Below are 19101 nucleotides of genomic sequence, written 5' to 3'. Positions count from 1 at the left end.
ATTGGCTATCATCATATTCTACACATGAAGGAACCCATAACATTGTAAGAAGCCTATTATTATCTATATCATTTGGACCAACACCAAAGAAAATTATATTTTAAGACATTTTCTGCTTGGAAGTTTTCACTACCTGGCTTCCTATTTAATCTGGCTTTTACATTAAAATTTTCTATAATAATAAGTCTCCCCAGAGGATTCATATCTAATATCCTAGTTTTCTGGAACAAAAACTGCATTCTGTTATGACTGGTGCTTATATAGAGAAGAATTTGCACTGTTATTTGGTTCATTATGAATATGTTAAAGTTATGAAAATGTTAAAGTATTTATTTTTAATAAAAGTGAATATTCTTTCTCATCCACTGTTTGTTGTTTGGGGTTTTTTTGATGGGTTTGTTTGTTTGTTTGATCATCTATGAACTGGGTCATGTACTAAGTCCCGGAAAGGAAAGCAGGTGAGGTTGGGATCTATTTAGGGTTTCTTTCAATGTGATGCTCTTCACTTCTATTTCAGAAAAGTTATTTTGTAAATTACCTTTGCTTCAAAGTTTTAGTAGATGCAGTGACTGCGTTTCTTTCACTATATACTTTGAATGACAAAAGTGAGCTAAAGGAGTTGAAACATTTTTGTCCACCATTACAAAAAAATAGATATGCTATGTAAAATTATTTTTTCTTTAAGATTAAAGCCAACTGATCAGCTATGGTTTTCCCTTGGTGATATTCCAGATACAGCATAAATTACATATTTTTCAATTCCTTCTGCTCCTAAGAACTGCATTAATCTGATTTTAATTTTGGTCCTTATAAATCCCAAAGAATATGCACTTTTAGAAAGTAGACTTTAAACTGAAAAAACCAGCAATTATATCAAATGTCTGGATATTTTTTTTAAGGTTGTAAAATGCAGTTCTTCTAAAGCAACAGTTAAAAAAAAAAAAAAATCAGTGAGTATCATACCATAGCAATATTCACCTCATTTGAATCTCATTTATATTTTGGTTGGGGGTCAAAACCAAAACCAGCACAGGTCTGTGTAGATATTCAGGTTCTTTTCAAACATGGCACAAGATCTTAAAGTCTCTTAGCACTAATTTTCCAGATTTAAAGAGCATTGCAGAAGACTGAATCTTAAATCAGATTAGAAGTGATCTGTTAGTCTAAGCCTGATCTGTTAGCATCTCTTATTTTATACACAGGAAATAAACAAATCTTTCAGTGTAAGTTAAACCAATTCATTTTCTTCCATCTACTGTGAAAACCTATACGTAGCCTTGATTGTAGACATTCACGGAGCTATTATAATCCACCTTTCAAATTACATTAACTAACAAAAAAAATTAAAAAAAAAATAGATGTCTCCTTATGTTTTACAACAGTCTCCAGTTCTTTCTGATGAAAATCATCAGGATGACTTACAGTATAGCATGTAAAGTGGAACAAAAACTAATGTCTGACGCTGCTAAAATGACTAAAAATTGCCTCTGATCACTGAGTAGGCTGTAGGGCCCAATTCCCATTGCGCTCTGTCTTCTAACACATGCAATCCATTGTTTTCAAAATATCTAAGTATCTCAATGGCTTTAAACCAATACAGCCAGAAAACCTTCAGTATGTGTAGCCAAAAAAAAAATAGGAAAAAACCCAAAGGGGTTATTTTACTTGCTTAGAAGGTAACAATAACTCAGACATTCATATTAGGCCACAAATGCTTTAGTCCATACTTTCTTGTTTACCTTATTTTCACAACCTGTAAGACAACTTTATTTTAAGAAAAGACGAAAAGAAAAAAAACCCACGGTATTATCAATATTCCATAAGACCATAGGAGCAATTCTTATGGTCTTGGAAAAAAAACCCAACAAACCCAAATAAAAAAAGCTACTTCTAATTATTTAAGGAATTCTTAGTTGAAATGCACAGTCAGTTTCTCTTTTCACAATCTGCAAAAAGTGTGCTATAAGTGAATGTACTTATAGTTCCTACTTACTGAACGCAAGGTTTTGTCATCCTTGCTCTATATGTTTCTTTTGAAAACAACAGTACACGGCAATTTTCTTAAATGACACAAAATGCAATCCAATTGAAGATTTCTGGTTGTATTTAAAAGATATATGTATATATATGTATAACACATACCAGGTTTAGGCTACAAGACTGTTTATATATAAAGTTGTTTAGACTTATCATAGTCTTTAAGAACAAAGATGAAAATTTTAAAATGGAAACAGAATTATGAATAATATGATACAACTTATAGGAAGTGGCTAAATTAAACTACATATCATATTACTTCCCTCACCCGATTTTATTCCTGGAAAAGAATAGCTAACCAACTTCGTTCCAACATGACAGAATCCAGATTTTAGTTGATCAAGTAAATAACAAACCAGTTTTTCTATTTAATGTTCCACACCACAAATGAAACAAATTGTGCTTTTGCATACACAGGTATTTCCTACATCTTCAGCTTCAGAAAAAGGGAGGGTTTCTACAGACCAGCAAGAAAAATATTTAGTCCCCTTCAGGATGGCTGCCTTAATTCTCCCCTATTCACTCCCTGTGAATATTCAACTTCTTTATTGGTGTAAGGACTTGAGTGTTTTTCCTGTTTGAATAACAAGCTGGAAAAGGGACACATCAAAACCTTCAAGATCTCCATGCACAGAAGAGGTAGACTTCTAAAATCTTACGTCATCCTGTGCTTAGGAGCAGAAGCTCTTCTACCATAATGTGGACAACATTACTGACTTGGAACCTAAAGATCTTTTCATTTGTCCTCTCAGAAAGTCAAAGATTCAGTGGCAAATAAAGTTTATGTTCTCCCAGACAGAAACATTACTAAGGTGGGCAATTGTTGAGAATAAGTTACAACTAGTGACAAAAAAGACCCACTAGAAAGTATAGAAATATGGATGTATCATAGATATATAATATATTATCCTATTACCAGTAGGAATATTTCAGTACATCCTTGCTTGTAATCTACATATCCACATTATTTTCTAGTTAGACTGAATATAATGGTCAACACCAAACAGCTGACCTTCAAATTAAGCTTTAGACTAACAAAATCTCCAGAAAAAGAATTAGTTTCAACACGACTCAACAGCACTGGAAAGCTAAAGGCATATAAATTTTAATATAACTTGGCCTAAAATAAATTTTTAAAAGAAGGGTCATCAGCATTGTTTTACTTCTGTGTTGTGTTATGACATCTTCATTCCTGTATGCTTAGCATGGCTGAGAAACAGCAATTTATCTTTACGCTGCTAGTAAATTTTTGCCTTTTTAAATCTTAATTAGTGGTAGTTGCTAGCAACACTCAAATAAAAAGGAATGCAACCTATATATACTTGTTTCTTAGAGCTTGTGACATTCTCATGTTCATCCAAACAACATATACTTCAAACATATAGATCAAACTTCTCTTTGCTATATGCGACGCCATTTGTCAGTACGGCTGATAACATGAATGTGGACTACACTTAATTAGCAATCTATGACAAACTGTCATAAGTAATTTAACATAGCATAACACTTTACTACATTTAAGGGACTCAGGTCACTTATTAATTGAAAGCAAATTCAGGAAAAGGTCAACCTTTTGATCCCCAAAATGCTGGGTATACGATTCTAATTTCAAATTGAAAGCACAGAAATCAAACTGTAGCATTCATTTTCCAAGATCTTTTCCCCTCCATGCCACAAATAACAATAGTAGCAATTGTAATACATTCATCTGTGAACTCAAACTAAGTTGCATTGACATGCTGGAAATTTGATGCCATCACAGGTAATCTATGAATAATTACTACTCAAGGCAAGTTACAATACATGAACTATAACCTTGTTATGACTTTGTCTTTCTGCACTTTCTGGGCCCATCTGTTTTTCTCTACACTTGATCAACCAAGCTAAGACGACTTATACTTTTCCTGGTGGTACAGAAAATGTTCACAAATTATAGCCGTGTCACTCCACTTCAATTTTTTTTTGTACACATAGCACAACAAATTGATTTGCTGTGGCAGTAAACAGTGAAATAGCCTCTTCATTGTCTATTAATTAGCTCTAATACTAGCAGACAAAATAAAAGGCAGCAAAACAAAATGTCTCCATCAGGCACTTATAAAAACCTTCATAATACATACAGTAGACGTTGTGAAGACTAAGGTGGATAAATGAGGAGAATGCTGATTTTGGCATCCAGCTTACTTTCAGATAATCTAGCTCATCCCTCTTGGCTGACACCAGACCAAGAATAATATTAAAGAGTAATAAACTCCTTCCAGCAAACCTCTGATTCCATGGTTCACTGGTCTCAATCCTAATCTATCAATCCATTTACTGCTCAGTAAAAGGTAAGAAACCCATTACAGATCTGTTAAATGCCCTGGCAGGTGGCATATGACAAGAACTGAATTCATCACAAACTCCAGTGCCTAGTACCCCTTTTGTATGCTTTGAAGCACTAGGTGGTTAGCTTACTTGGCTATCACAGCAGAAGATACTTTGAGCTTTGAAAATAAACAAAAAATTCTTGATGTGAAGGCAGAAAAATGGTTATAAAATGCTTCATTTTTCATACTATTAATACTTCACAAAGATAGTGTTATTTTCATTTTTACAAGAAATACTGGCTTTGGAGAGGGTACAATAAGTAAAACCAGGCCAGAATTTAAAAGTCGGGATTTCAAATGTGGACTTTAATCTTCATTCTCTGCTTAAACGATGTCTGAGGTAGCAGCCTATTAGAATCACTATTCAATAAAGTCGACTAAAGAAATGTCATTTTAAAATTATTACTATCCAAAGGAAGAAAAACTATTTTCAAGGTCATCAGCACGTGATATAAACACCTAAAAGCAAAGACAATACTGAAGCAAAAGCAAAAAAGCTTCTTTTATGTGACCGCGTCCTTTCATACTCAATTTCTTTTCTCAGCTTATTTGCATTGCTGTAGGGCAACAGTTTCTGTGACTGTAAAGAAGGTTTGAACATGACTTATTTCAAATACGTCACCTTGAATGTTAAGACTCGCAGGTGTTGTCCCCCATTCCCCTGCTTGGCAGATCAAGGCAAAACAAAAATTTGTCATAACCTTATGAGATATTTGGCTACATTCTCAGCTGGTGTAAATTGTCACAGCTTCTCTGAACTAAACAGAACTACTCCAATGTATGCCAGATAAGGGTCTACCTTACATTTTTTATGTAACTGTCGTGTATGATTCATATTTTGAAAATAATATCATCCTGCAACATGAGATAATCAGAAATGCTAGATTGTTACATGTTCATTTCTAGCAGACGTGCCAGAAAACAAAACAAACAGCTAGAAACAAAGGATTAAAGTATAAGAGAAACTCTTAGAAGGGGATGGAGAGACAGAAAAGCCCTAGAGAAATCTCTGTGTGATGATGTTTGTCCACTGTGCCTTGAGGAACACAAAAAATATATCCTCATCAAAACAACTGACTACAAAACCATCCTCAGGTGACCTACAGAAGTTCGCCTGATATAAAAGAGGTGTGAGCTCTTGGCTCACAGTAAAATCTGGCTCACAGTAAAATCTGTGGGGGTTTTTTCAGTGCCTACAAATCTATAACTGAAGGAAGACAACTTATGTCCCTCTGTCAGGCTTGCAGACTTTCTTTCCATGATTTTTAATTTTATTACAGACCCTAGAGTTTCAGAAAAGGAAGTGAAAAAATTAGTTGAGGCTTCTTCCACAAACTGTAAGAAAAAGAAAAAAAATATGTAAAAGAAAAAAAAACATTTTTCCCTTCAGCTTCATTGGAAAAATCCAATGACAGAAACCCAAAATGAGCTTCTAACCCCCCCCTCCCCCTCATCTCTCAAGATCGTATGGGAAGAAGAAAGGGAACACCTTCAGAGAACATGTATGGATTTGAGTCTTGTAATTTTCAAACAGTTTCTGTTCATTGAAAAAAAATATACTGCATTTTTCAGATTCTTTAGATTCAGCTAGCAAGGGACAGTGAGAACTTGTCAGTTTGATACATCTCCATAGGTAGATAACTGAAATCAAAATAATGTGGTTAAGTAATGATCTCAAATGGAAGTTTAATTTTCTGGTTTTAGTCTTTTAGGAGTAAATGGCAGTTTTCAAGTGGTAAATTCCAAGCCTAATGTCTTTCCAGAAACATTACTTAGATATAGGAGACACAAACTTGTAAAGAGAATGATTCACTAAACAGTAGCTTTGTCCCCCATATTTCATCCAGACCTAACTACTTTCAACAGCATTCATAGTTGCTCTGACTGTGACAAGTAACCTGGAACACTTCTGCATCAGCAAGCAGAAAAAAATGCAAAATTTTTAGGTATATGACTAATCAGTAAAAGCTTACATTCAGGGACAAATTACAGATTTTGTTAAAATGTATTTCTGTAATTTTACTAAAAGTAATTTTTTTTTTCCTGAAAACTAATGTTGTCCTTTTAATACTACAGCTCAGATATTCAAATTGTGGTGCCTAAATTCAGCTATGTATATGCTTACTGCAGCTCGTAAATAACACTATTTTGATCTTGAAGTGTTCTGAATTCTTCTATATACATTGATTTCAGAAACCCATTTGTAGAGAAAGAGATGCTTCTATCCAAGCACCCAAATAATGATTTATGTGTCCAACTTGGAGTTTGTGACTGTGATCAATATTTATTATCCACTTTTGCTTGAGCCATTAGCCAATATTCCGAGCCTTGCCAGACTGTTTCTGTCAGGAAGAAACTAATGAGACTCCCACATCAAATAAGTTCCTGTTTATTTCCCAGGTTTGTGCTTGAAATTCAACTGTGTTCACAGAAACAGTAACAAAAAAAACCCCCAGGATGTAATATTCTTGACCAGAAACTCTAGCTTGTCTTTTCAGTAAGGTACTAAGAAGAAGATTTTCCCACCGCTTTTTTCCCAGAGCTAAACACAACGAATCAGTCTTTCTTTTTTCCCCAGCATTCTGGTAACTTTAACAAATAGATACCACAGGTTAGCTTCCCAGATTCCGATTTTGATATTAGTCTCAAGGGAAAACCTTCAGCTGATTCTACACTGACCTTTTCTGACCAGACTAATTCATATCTTGGGTGGTGGTCCTCTGGACAACGCTTTCTACCATTTCTGCTACATGAGGTATGGAGAGCACTCAAATTTTATCTACCTCTCTCTACCACATTTGCTATTCATTGTCACCAGTTTCCAACACAATAATATGCTACTTCAACAATAAAATACAACAAAATCCTCCCTTACTTCTCTCCATGAATATGGAGATCCCAGAAAGTAAGATGAGTGGTACTTTGCTACACAGAAACCAGAACTCAAAGCTCAAGGTTGGAAGAAGCATGGTGAAACGTGAAACAGTGGTTGCAGCTTCCACCTAGGGATTGGGGAGAGGAGAGAATTGGGAAGTGTTTCCATAAAGGCAATCAGCCATTTGCTACTGCCTCTCACACACCTGAGTCACAAAAGCTGGAATATTTGCTGTACCCTCAAAACCACCAGGCTACAAAAATGATGCTCTGCATTCAACCCTTAAGCAGCAGACCTGTAATTTAGGGAGTATATTTGGATGCAACATCATCACTTCAGGCACTAATGGTCTTGGTTTGCTGTCATTGTTTCTCACAGCAGTGTATTGTACACATTTTTCTTCCTCAGGTTCATTATGCATACAAATGTCTCTTCATAGAGAGAAAAATAATACATATCAGAAAATATATAATGCAAATATGTGCTGCAGATTAAAATTTTATACCACAGTTATATCACTAATATGTCTAACCTTTAACAAGTGATGGTTAGCCTCCTTCAGTGTACTCTCAAGCTTATGTTTTTTGTCTGGGTTCAGTGATGCACTTCCAAGTGCTATTCCTCCGGTTTCATTTAATCGTTTCAGTATTCCCTTGTGTGGCGGCAGCTTTTCAGCTCTTAACTGGAACAGACAAATACAGCGGTTAAGATGAACTGTGGTAGAATTTTCAGCAATCTTATCTTCACCCTTATCGATTTGTGTATCAGCTGAAGGAATAAACTCAATTCAAGACGAAATAACCATTGCTTTCTGAATGTAGAAGGCTAAAACCCCCCAAAAGAGACTGTATTAGTGGATCAAGCCTAAAGAGAGTCTTAAAAGCCAAAATACAGAGTTTCTCAGGATATTAATCACTGTTACATGATAAATTCCACTTCTGGACACTCAATAGCTCATGTATATGAATTTTAATAATATTTTAATATGGTAAAGAGCAAGCACTTTGCAGAAGGGTTTTTACATGTTCCATGCTGTGAACACAATCACCGAGATGGTACGTGGTGAAAAGCCCTCCAGTCTAACCTCATAATTAAGAATATTCATGTATGTTCATTAAAAAAAAAAACAAGTAAAGCCAAAGAATGCAAGGCATCATCTAAATGTACCACTTCTCCATCATGTATGCAGTTACTGCAAACTAATATTGTCAAAGTAACTTGATATATAAAGTAAGGATAATGTAATTAAAAGACAAAATTCTTCAAGTTCTTTTTTTTTTTCTTTAATTTACATAATCAGGTAGGTAGGAAATGAGCCACAGTGCAAGCCAATGTGTTATTATTGGCTGCATTAGGATGTATTCTCTTGTGTAGTTCCAAAAGAACAAGGTGGACTGTAAAAATGAGATACAAATAAGAGATGCTAATGCCTTTAATTTTGGATTATGTGTCCCTTGGGAATGCTACAATTGGGAAATATTTGTGTATAAATGAGGAGTGGGAGCCTTCATGGTTCTAAACAATCAATTTAGATTTTAAACCTGTAATCATGTCTGCAAATTATAAGATGCATCTAACACCTCTTATAAACATATTGTTGCCTTCATTCTGATATCCTCGAAAATGGAGGCAAAGCCTCACAAATTCTCTGTCCAGCTCGTTGACATCTTATGCTAAAGTCAGCGGGAGAAACTTAGCACATGGTTAAGTCTTCATTTCCTAAAATGCTATGCAGTACTATTTGTCCTATTTTTGTTTATTTAAAAAGAAACTTGAAGATAGATTTTTACTAAAGAATCTTCAGATTTTTTTTCACATTTTGTTGAAAGAAGGATAGAAGAAACTCTGATGATTTCCCTTCAGATTCTTTAGTGCTCTATTCCATCACTTGCTGAATTTGTTCAACTTGGATTGGCATAAAGGATAACCAGTCCTTATCCTCAAGAAAGAACAGGAAACCTGTAGGCAGGTATTCTATAAGTAATATGCATTTTCCAACTACTAATTTATTATTGTGCAGGTTACTAAACATAGTCATTCTATTGGACACATTTCAGAAACTAAACGGAGCACCTTCTATTGGATATATTTATTAGCAGTATCATAGTCTAAAAGCTCTAACACCTTCATGAAAATATTCCAGGCTTTAAAAACATACATTCAATATTCTATTGGGCTTTTTTAAAAGCATTTTTAAAAAGTTAGATGTTTAGTCTAGAAAATGTTGCAGTGATACTTTAACCAGTTGACATTTATAATTACGCATGCAACTCTTGTGAAATACTGAATACTGTTTCATAAGTAAGAAGTTATAAAAGATTAACAAGACACCTATAGAGAAATGTTTTACAGATAAAACAGTCAAGTTCTTAATTAAGAAATGAGGATGAAAAAGATAATGATTAATTACCTAGTGACAGGATAGGTATTTTCCTTTCAATACATTTTCCATTACTTTTCCGATTTTAGTATGATCAGTATATATTTGTACCTGGGTTTAGAAATTCCACTGCTTTGATTTACCTAAAAAAGTTATATGAATGCTATGTTTGATGGCAGAACCCTTCTCTGAAAATAGCATTTAATTTTCTTCAATGTAGAATTGATTAATTAAGAAAACATTGACAATAAAGCTCAATATACCTTTACTTTGCTAAGGCAGTCTCTTAACTGGTCTTCATTCCCTGGTTCAAGGGGAATACCAATAATGCTGTCTGCTTCCTCTAACCATAAAACCAACTTGTTCAAGTCCTCTTGAAATGCTGATAAAATATTCTTTTCTTCCTCTAGCCTGTAATAAAAAAGTGAAATTAAAGTTTCTATACATTTATTTTTATGTTGAAGTGCTCATCCATGCTAAAAGACAGACTAGGGAAAACAAATTCTTATCATTTATATTAATTATTTTAAAACTGTGCCATAAATTTTTGCATATCAAAATTATCAGACCAGCACCCTTTTAAAATGGAATTAATGCATTTTAAAAGAAAAACTAAAGTCATAATTTGCAACGTCACTAAATTCAGCTTCCGGATTACATATAGCAGGGAGCAAACAAGCACGCCAGAACTAGAACTGTTCATAATTCAGACCAGATTTTTGTGTGAACTAACAGCAAGGAAGCCCAGAGTCAGAAACTAAGAATTCTAGCACCAAATTTTACCAAACTAAATCTGTAATAAGTGACACTTAAACCCATTTGTACATATTTTACAAACAGATATTTTGGTGACTGTGCCACATACTTTGTGTAAAGCATTCCAGTCGAGATCCACAAAAAGTAGGTAAGGTTTGTAGTCCTTCAGAGGCAATAGGATAGCATTTATCTCACCTAACTTTAGATGTCTACTTTGTCTACATCTACAACTCAGCAGTTGAATTTCTCACCCAGATTGTCTTCATTGAATGCCACTTGGCATTTCTACGGTGTGATACATGGATTCATCTTAGATGATTACAATAGGAAGAGATGAATTCCGCCATACAACTTTTTTCTTTTATTAATTAAAGGAAATCCAGATGACCAACTAAGACATGAATCATAGAATCATAGAATCATTAAGGTTGGAAAAGACCTCTAAGATCATCGAGTCCAACCGTCAAACCAACACCACCATGCCCACTAAACCATGTCCCTAAGCGCCTCATCTACACGTCTTTTAAATATTTCCAGGGATGGTGACTCAACCACTTCCCTGGGCAGCCTGTTCCAATGTTTAACCACTCTTTCAGTAAAGAAATTTTTCCTCACATCCAATCTAAACCGCCCCTGGCGCAACTTGAGGCCATCTCCTCTCGTCCTATCGCTAGTTACTTGGGAGAAGAGACCGAACATTGCAGGTGTCTGATAAGTCAGATAAGACTACTTTCACCATGACTGTATAAATATATGGCGATCTGAACGTTTGTGCCTAAGCTTCCAAAGTTATCAAGAAATACAAGAGAAAAATTGCAAGGGCAGCAGGGAAGAGCATTGGCAGAATGTGAGCCCTTTGGGGTTAACATTATGGGCAGATCTCTTCTGAATGGGGAAATCTCTTCTGAAGGAGAAAAACTATGTTTTCTATAAATCACTTGTAATTTATCCTCCAAACTAATTCACAAAACTGAGGTTACACTGAGTCTTACCTGTCTGGAAAGATGAAATAATTATTAATAAAATTAAACAATAATTAATAACCTATTAAATAATAATAGGGGGTTTTTGTTACTGTTATTTTATTAAGATTACTTGAGATCAAAGTAAAAGATGTAAAAACAGCTTTTTTTTTTTTTAATTATTATTTTTATTTCCAAGAGCCACCTGAGTTTGAAAGGTTAAGTCATTTATTACACACAATAAGAGGTTGTGTTAGTGGTTTAAGACTATAACTTAACATTATAGTGGAGAATCAAGGTCAATATTATGAATATATTATTTCTGAATGCAAAAATGTATTAAAGCAGAATGAAAATGGTTTTAACTTTCTCTGGTCTCCCATACTTGCCATGATGGTCACTGCCCATAGAACACTGAGAATTCAAATGGAATGACACTTATTTTAAACTATGCCATCATTTATTTACAAATTATTTTTTTTACTTTTTTTAGGAAACTGTTTTCTGATGGCTGACTTAAGCAAAGATGTCTCTTTAGAAAAGCTATGTGAATAAGCTTCAGGCAAAAGAGAATCAATAAAAAGTGTCAGCTTCACATCATCTAACAAAAAACTACTGAAAACAATTGTTGCTTGACACACTTGCCTGCGCCCATGCACACACACAGAGTCTGACAAACAGCTTAGAAACTATAGATTAAAAACTTTTATTCAAGCAGAACAGAAATTCAGAAATTTCCAACAGTCAACATCTATCTTATAGACGTTTGTACATCCAAATCCATGAAAAAATTCACCCTATATTAAGAAACCTAACTTTACGTCATTAAAACCTTATATGACTTTTTTTTCCCCTCACTGTAATTTCCAGACAATAAAAGTATTCAAGTGACTTCAAGTGTTCTGCATTTGAAACATTTATTTACAAGGAAAGAAAGCCGCTTCCTTAATGTTTTAAGTAAAAGCATTTTATTTGAGGGAAAACAAAGGAAGAAAAACTTTGAGATTTGTAAAATTCCTTTTAAATAACATCATCCTGGTTACAGTGTAAAATGGGAGAACCCTGGTTTGGTCAGCAGTGAAAATTCTAGTAGTGAGGAGGGGCATAAGCATATGAGCTGAATTAAATTTTATTTCACAGCAAAAGAATCATCTGACTTCATGGTACAAGCAAGAAATTTTTATAGATTATTTTTGAGGCGGGAAAGAGTCTTGCTGTTGGAATGCTGACTATTATAAAATAAAACCAGGAGCATACAATTCAACTATTATTTTACACAACTTGCAAACTAGCAAAAGGTTAGCTAGTGCTTTACCTGCCTTCCATCTTATTGGTGTTTATTGCATTTCCTTAACATGGCATCCTTGCAAGATGAGGATTGCTATACTAAACTATAGACTCCACAGACCCCTCTCCGAAATAGTAGATTAAAAACCAGAGTAAAGTACCAAAGGTGACAGTCTTTACCAGACTTCACTATTGAGCTGCTACATTCCACAGTCTGGCTGCACTAAACTTGCCACATCTTAAGAAGACCTGAAAAATATGATAGCCGCCATGCATGTGACACAGTCTCTCCCGGATGGCAAAAGCCAGGCAAGAAGACATCACTACAAAGATGTTCTGGAAAAAGAGATGTGTTTCCATTCAAATTACAAGAACCAAACACTTTCTGAAAGTGTCTCCAACTATTGTCCTACGTCCATCCTTCCTTTTGTAGTTAAAAAACCTAAGAAAGTAGCAACATCAACAATATATGCAGTGAATATCTTGGACAAGAAAAACCTTATAAAACAGTATTATGCATTGATGCATCCAAATAATACTGAATAAGCTCACACTTTCAAGGTTTTTTCTTTACAGCACAGTTTAAAGATGTTCTCTGTTCATTTCTAAAATATGAAGCATTATTTCTTTGTTTATCTTCAAGTTTAATGTTTTTTGTAGAATTTATTTAAGCATGTAGTAGTGATAATAATGAATGGGATAATTAAAGCTCTCCAACTACAATTAAGTGCTAGATATTTTATTTCCTGAGACAATTCAATGCATTTAGATAAGAAAAAAGCACTAAGTTCTTGAAATATTGGTTGTGAATTATAAATATTCTTAATACTTTTTCAGGAAATAGATTTGCAGTGATTATGGCTGAAAAAAATTATATATAGGGAAAAGCAAGTGCAGAATGTATTATTAAGTATTCTGAAGTCCAATAATAAATCATGCATTCAGTCATAATAAATATACAAAGTTCGTGTAAAGGAGATTAGTAAAAGCCAGTACAGGTTTAAATGGAGGATGCTTTTTTTCTCTCTCAGCTAATATATCCATAGATTGCTATTATCTCAAGCATTTCAGATGGATTGCAGCTGGAATTTTAGGTAAGCAATAAATTTCAATCTACCCTCGCACAGGACAATTTTTTGTTAGCTAGTGTTCAAGAACCAGATAGTGAGGAGTTGCATGCTCTAAGGCTACAGCAATATGGGTATACAGGGTTTAGTTGTCTCTTGAGAAACTGAGAGACACTGTGGAGACAAGGAGGAGGACACTCTTAAGTGCTAATTGGGAAGCGTGTATTGATAGAAAAAGAAAGGAGAAACCTACTGTACCAGTCAAGGGTCAGAAGCAAAGATGGGCACAGCTGTGGAAAAGAACCTTAATTCACAAGTCAAGAAATGGAGCTTGGGAGATGACATTTTTCCCCTGTTCCCACCATGCTTTGAATCTTGACTGGAAAGCCAGCTGCCCACAAGGGGACACATTAACACTGTCATTAACTACCTTTCACACACTTGGAGGGGTGGGGGGAATTCTCATTCATGTACACTGTACTTCACAAAAAAACTAACTCAGCAATCTATATTTCACAATTCTACTGCAAGTGGAACTGCATTAAACAGTACTCCACAGCCCAAAGAAATCCAGAAGTAAAATTTTCACAACCAAACATGTGCCTTTGAGCACAGATTTTCAAGGCTCAGGAGAGGTCCTTATGCAGAATCAGATCACAGAGAAGCATAAAGAGACTAAATAAAACTGGCCTCGTGGAACGTCCAAGAGGTTTACAAAGATTTCAGAAAGTTATAACTGACAAATATCAAACCACTTGTTACTTTCAACTATCACCACACATCTAAGACTTTGAAGGATGCGCACAGGACGGAAGATATTTCACAACAGAATATATTGTCCCTCAGGAGCTGCAACCACATTGTGACAGAAGTTAATGCAGCATGGACAGACAGACAGCCACCGCCTTGGGGGATCAGTACCAGTGGGGTCAGCAGCTCTTTCCAGCTGGAGAAAGACATAGAGATGCTGTGCTTTTTCTCCTCTCTTCAGGCTGTATCTCCCCCTGATTTAAGCTATTTAGACAAAAGCTTTTTTATTTTTCCCCACGTATAAATTAAATAGGTTTAGGTTTTTGCAATAGACAAATTAAGCAGTAAAGATTTACATGTCTTATATTGCCAGAGAAAAGACTTGCACTGACATGAGTGGTCTTTGGAAACCAACATACACTGTGTCCTATTTTCCTGTGGCAAAAAATTCATGCCAATATTTCTAGGTACTTTCAGAAGCTAACATTGCAACTTTTAAACATACTGTTGTCTTCAAGAACAGCTGCTCCTTTTTATCATTTCACATGCTGTAACTGCAGACAAGAAAATACCTGTTTCAAAATCAAATCCATGAGGTTATTGTAAAAAAAAAAAAAGCTATAATAAAATGTTGATTGATAAGATCATTTATTTAATTGTATTGATTTAATTTTTTTTTTTTTAAATTGCAATTTATTAGAAAGAACAATTATTTGATCAACTAAGTAGCTGAATTTAACCCACTTTAATGTTTGGCCACAGCCTTTTGGCCAATGGCAGCCAATTTTTCACAAAGATAACATTGATTTGCTCTGAATAGGGAAGAAGATGAAAGCCTGCTAGATGGGGATTCTTATCAGTTAAGTCATCAGCTAGATTTATTGTCTGGTGAATTGAGTTAAAATACCAAGAATTCAAAGAAGAGGACCAATGAATGTAAGATTTCATGATCCAGAATATGAAAATCACACCTCATCATAGACTTAAAATTCAGGGTGATCTATAGGAAAGGTAATAATTGTGATTATTTTAGAAATAGGAACTCAATGCTATTAAATAGCGTAAACTTTTTAGTCAAGACATCTATTGCAGAACAAGAATCATTGATACTGTAAAGCCATAAGCAAAGCTGATGCAATCATTGTTATGTAATGTAATTTTTACGTTTCAAAAGTGCTTCAAAGCTGGAAAATATTGCACCAGAGGCCTCTGTCAAAATGGGTCCTAATTAAAAAGTTGATTTTTTCTGTAGATAATAAAGGCAGTAGGAACATGACAGTGACTCCCAACATGTTTTGTATAGTTAAATAGGCATCAGTAAAAAACACTTCACAACTGCTCTACTGGATGTCCAATAACAACTTCTACTTTAAAAATGACTCACCATCTTACCAAAGAGAAAGTAATCTTCAATACACAAAAGTCAATATTCATAACTACACTTAGAGCATGAAAATACTGTTTTGAAAAATAAATTAATATATTAACTGAAATGCTTGGCAAATTTCTGCTGCTCTGAACAGGCTCTGAATAAAAGGCTCTACTGGATGTCCAATAACAACTTCTACTTTAAAAATGACTCACCATCTTACCAAAGAGAAAGTAATCTTCAATACACAAAAGTCAATATTCATAACTACACTTAGAGCATGAAAATACTGTTTTGAAAAATAAATTAATATATTAACTGAAATGCTTGGCAAATTTCTGCTGCTCTGAACAGGCTCTGAATAAAAGTTCTAGATCAAGTTACTGCTTTAGATCTAGAACGGAATTCTGAATCAGCAAACAGATTTATTTCCCTTCGTTCTTAACACCGTATATTCTAATATTTACTAGATATATGAGCCCACTACTGCTCTTTTTTAAGCTCATGAACAAACTACTCCACAGTAACTGCCTAGAGATTAAACAAACACATGCCACTGATGCCAAATTGTTCTTTAGAGGAAAAAAAAAAAAGATATTTACTGTAAAAACAACAAAATCTTCCAAAACTATTTATGTCTTTATATATGTATATATACACACACATGCATATATAGACAAACATACATACAGGTATACATATATATACACACATATACTGACATTTATACAAACAAATACAGAAAAAGTGAACACCATAAATAGCAAAAGCAGCCTATTAACAGCCATACTTTCCTGTTTTTTTCTTAAATTTTCTTATGAAAACCTGCATGACTGTTTTCAGGAACTGTTGTTTGTCTAGGATTTCTGGAAATACAAGCCATATCAATGAAAAGCCCTGATGCTGCTGGACTCTAATATTTCTTATGCCTATGTACTACAGCTCTGAATCTCTTACAGGGTACTGTTATGCAGCCAGAAATCTGGACCTTCCTGATGCATACAGACTTACCCATTTTGGTTGTATAGGACATGCAGAGAAGGACCAACTTTACAGCACCACATTTATTATAGTGTTCTTCACTGAGAAATGTATGTGTACTTGAGAGGTCAAATGCTCTTCTCAAGCCAAAATAGGTTACCTAATAAAAACATTTATTTTTGTGAAACTGAGGCAGGTGCTAATCTACGCTGAGATCTGTAACTATAAAAATGAAGAAAAACTAGCTCCCTGTAATCTTAAAAGCAGAAGCACAACTTCAAATCTTTCTGAGGCAGTGTCCCCCTCTGCCCCGATTACGTGGAAGTCTGCAAATCAGTCATCCATTGCTACGTGGTGAACCGCACAATAAAACCTCTGTTCCTCAACCTGAGCAGGTTCCCCAGAACCTGAGCTCTCAGCAACAGCTTTACTTTTTTGGTTTCCTATCACTTCTACTCATTTGTAAAACGCATAGCTCAGTGGAGGCATTATGTGATGGTACCCTAAAGATAAACCTGAGAAAGATACAACTTTAAATATGTTAATTCTGGCACAGAAAAGGCAGAGTGTTCAACTCAATGCACCTGAGAGCAAAATTATTGAGCTGTATAGTATTTTGAATGAGAAATCAAAAAGATTTCTTGTCTCCTAGCAGAGATAGCAATTGGCAAGATTCCTTTTTCATCTTAAGTACACTGTCAGTTTTATCACCCTTCTGAAATCAACTGCAACCCTTAAAACATTTAAAACTTTTCGCAGTCATAAAGGAAAGATTTTTTACTTTGATGACTAATTTAAATGTTGATCAGTAGGATTGAGTTTTATTATCTGAGCAATGTGGGATGTTTTCAAGCTAAGACTTTCCAGGAATTCTTTGAGAGATGGAGAGAGAGAGAGAGAGAGTCCATGCGCGTGCACGCATACATATATCTGTATATGTGCACAGAAGGATTTAAGAATTCAGGCAAAAAAACCCTTTACTTTGATGACTAATTTAAATGTTGATCAGTAGGATTGAGTTTTATTATCTGAGCAATGTGGGATGTTTTCAAGCTAAGACTTTCCAGGAATTCTTTGAGAGATGGAGAGAGAGAGAGAGAGAGTCCATGCGCGTGCACGCATACATATATCTGTATACGTGCACAGAAGGATTTAAGAATTCAGACAAAAAAACCCATGTTCCATAAAGATCTACTTCCTTATCCTAGTCAGGAACAGTATGTAGTATAGTAATTAAAAGGTCCATTGCAATTAATGGGAGCTGCAGGTGCACTTCATAATTTACTTTACAATTTGTTCTTGGCCTGCTAGAACATTACTTCTATTATAAATAACATCCTGCATGACAAGCATCATATTATGCAAGCCACTAAAATAAAGCACTCTCTATATTAGCTGAACCAGGTAATCAAATAAAAAGTTTTAACTCGATGACTGATTGCACCTTTTGAACAAGCTGATTTCTATCACCGTAATTACATTTGGAACAACAGATACATGTAATTTCTAGGTGTTTAAATTCACGGCGGCAATGACAAATTAACAACAAATTGTTATTAAGGGAGCATGGGCTTCCAAATCCGAGCCTAAGCAAACTGGAATAAGGAGTGTGAGCCACCAGTTGACTCAGACAGGGACCGAGCAGCTCTTGAGAAAGCAATTGGGAGTACATCTTGCTGGATAAGCAGGTGACTGAGGAATAAGATGTCATTTCACCAGCTGGTCCTGTGGAACCAAGCCGATCCATCTCCAGCACAGGTCTGCATGCTGTTACATGCTACTGCCCTACCTATCCTTTTAAACCAGCCTAAGTTCCCAAAGAGCTTTTAAACGGCTTCTCTGTCAGCAAATGGTTTATTTCATTAACCCTGAAACATAACCCATCTTGCTTGATGGAAAATTCTCAAACTATAGCAGAGAAGTACAGAATTTTATATGTAACTTTTGGTCTTCTATGTGACTCCTGTTCTCAGGCACATTACTTTGTGTTTTCCATATTAAAACATGGCAGCTTTCTGTTTGTATTTCTAAATTCATAAGGCCCCTTGGTCAACTATTCTGACTGCACTTCTGTTTATATGAAGCTGTCTGTTTGTATTTCTAAATTCATAAGGCCCCTTGGTCAACTATTCTGACTGCACTTCTGTTTATATGAATTTTATACACATTATACTTCTGGAAGTGAACGTACTAATATTCAGTATTTAATATTAAGTAGTAAATTAAATTAATTAAAAAATATTTTTCTTAATAGCATTATATATGGTA

At 34.8% G+C, this 19101-nt stretch overlaps 1 protein-coding gene across 3 annotated transcripts in view; it reads right to left on the bottom strand.

Annotated features, from left to right (window-relative positions):
- DMD (dystrophin) overlaps positions 1-19101 on the bottom strand; it is a 1230427-nt gene that overhangs the window by 442605 nt on the left and 768721 nt on the right. For all 3 annotated transcript variants that reach the window (XM_009283051.2, XM_009283049.2, XM_009283050.2), the window contains 2 exons: positions 9925-10072; positions 7814-7963 (listed from right to left, as the gene is read on the bottom strand). In XM_009283051.2, coding sequence (XP_009281326.1) covers positions 7814-7963; positions 9925-10072 — 298 coding nt within the window. The remainder of the gene's footprint in view (positions 1-7813; positions 7964-9924; positions 10073-19101) is intronic.

Source organism: Aptenodytes forsteri, unplaced genomic scaffold, assembly GCF_000699145.1.
Source record: "Aptenodytes forsteri isolate BGI_AS27 unplaced genomic scaffold, ASM69914v1 Scaffold2, whole genome shotgun sequence".
NCBI lineage: Eukaryota > Metazoa > Chordata > Aves > Sphenisciformes > Spheniscidae > Aptenodytes > Aptenodytes forsteri.
This window is presented reverse-complemented; position numbering and strand designations above follow the sequence as displayed.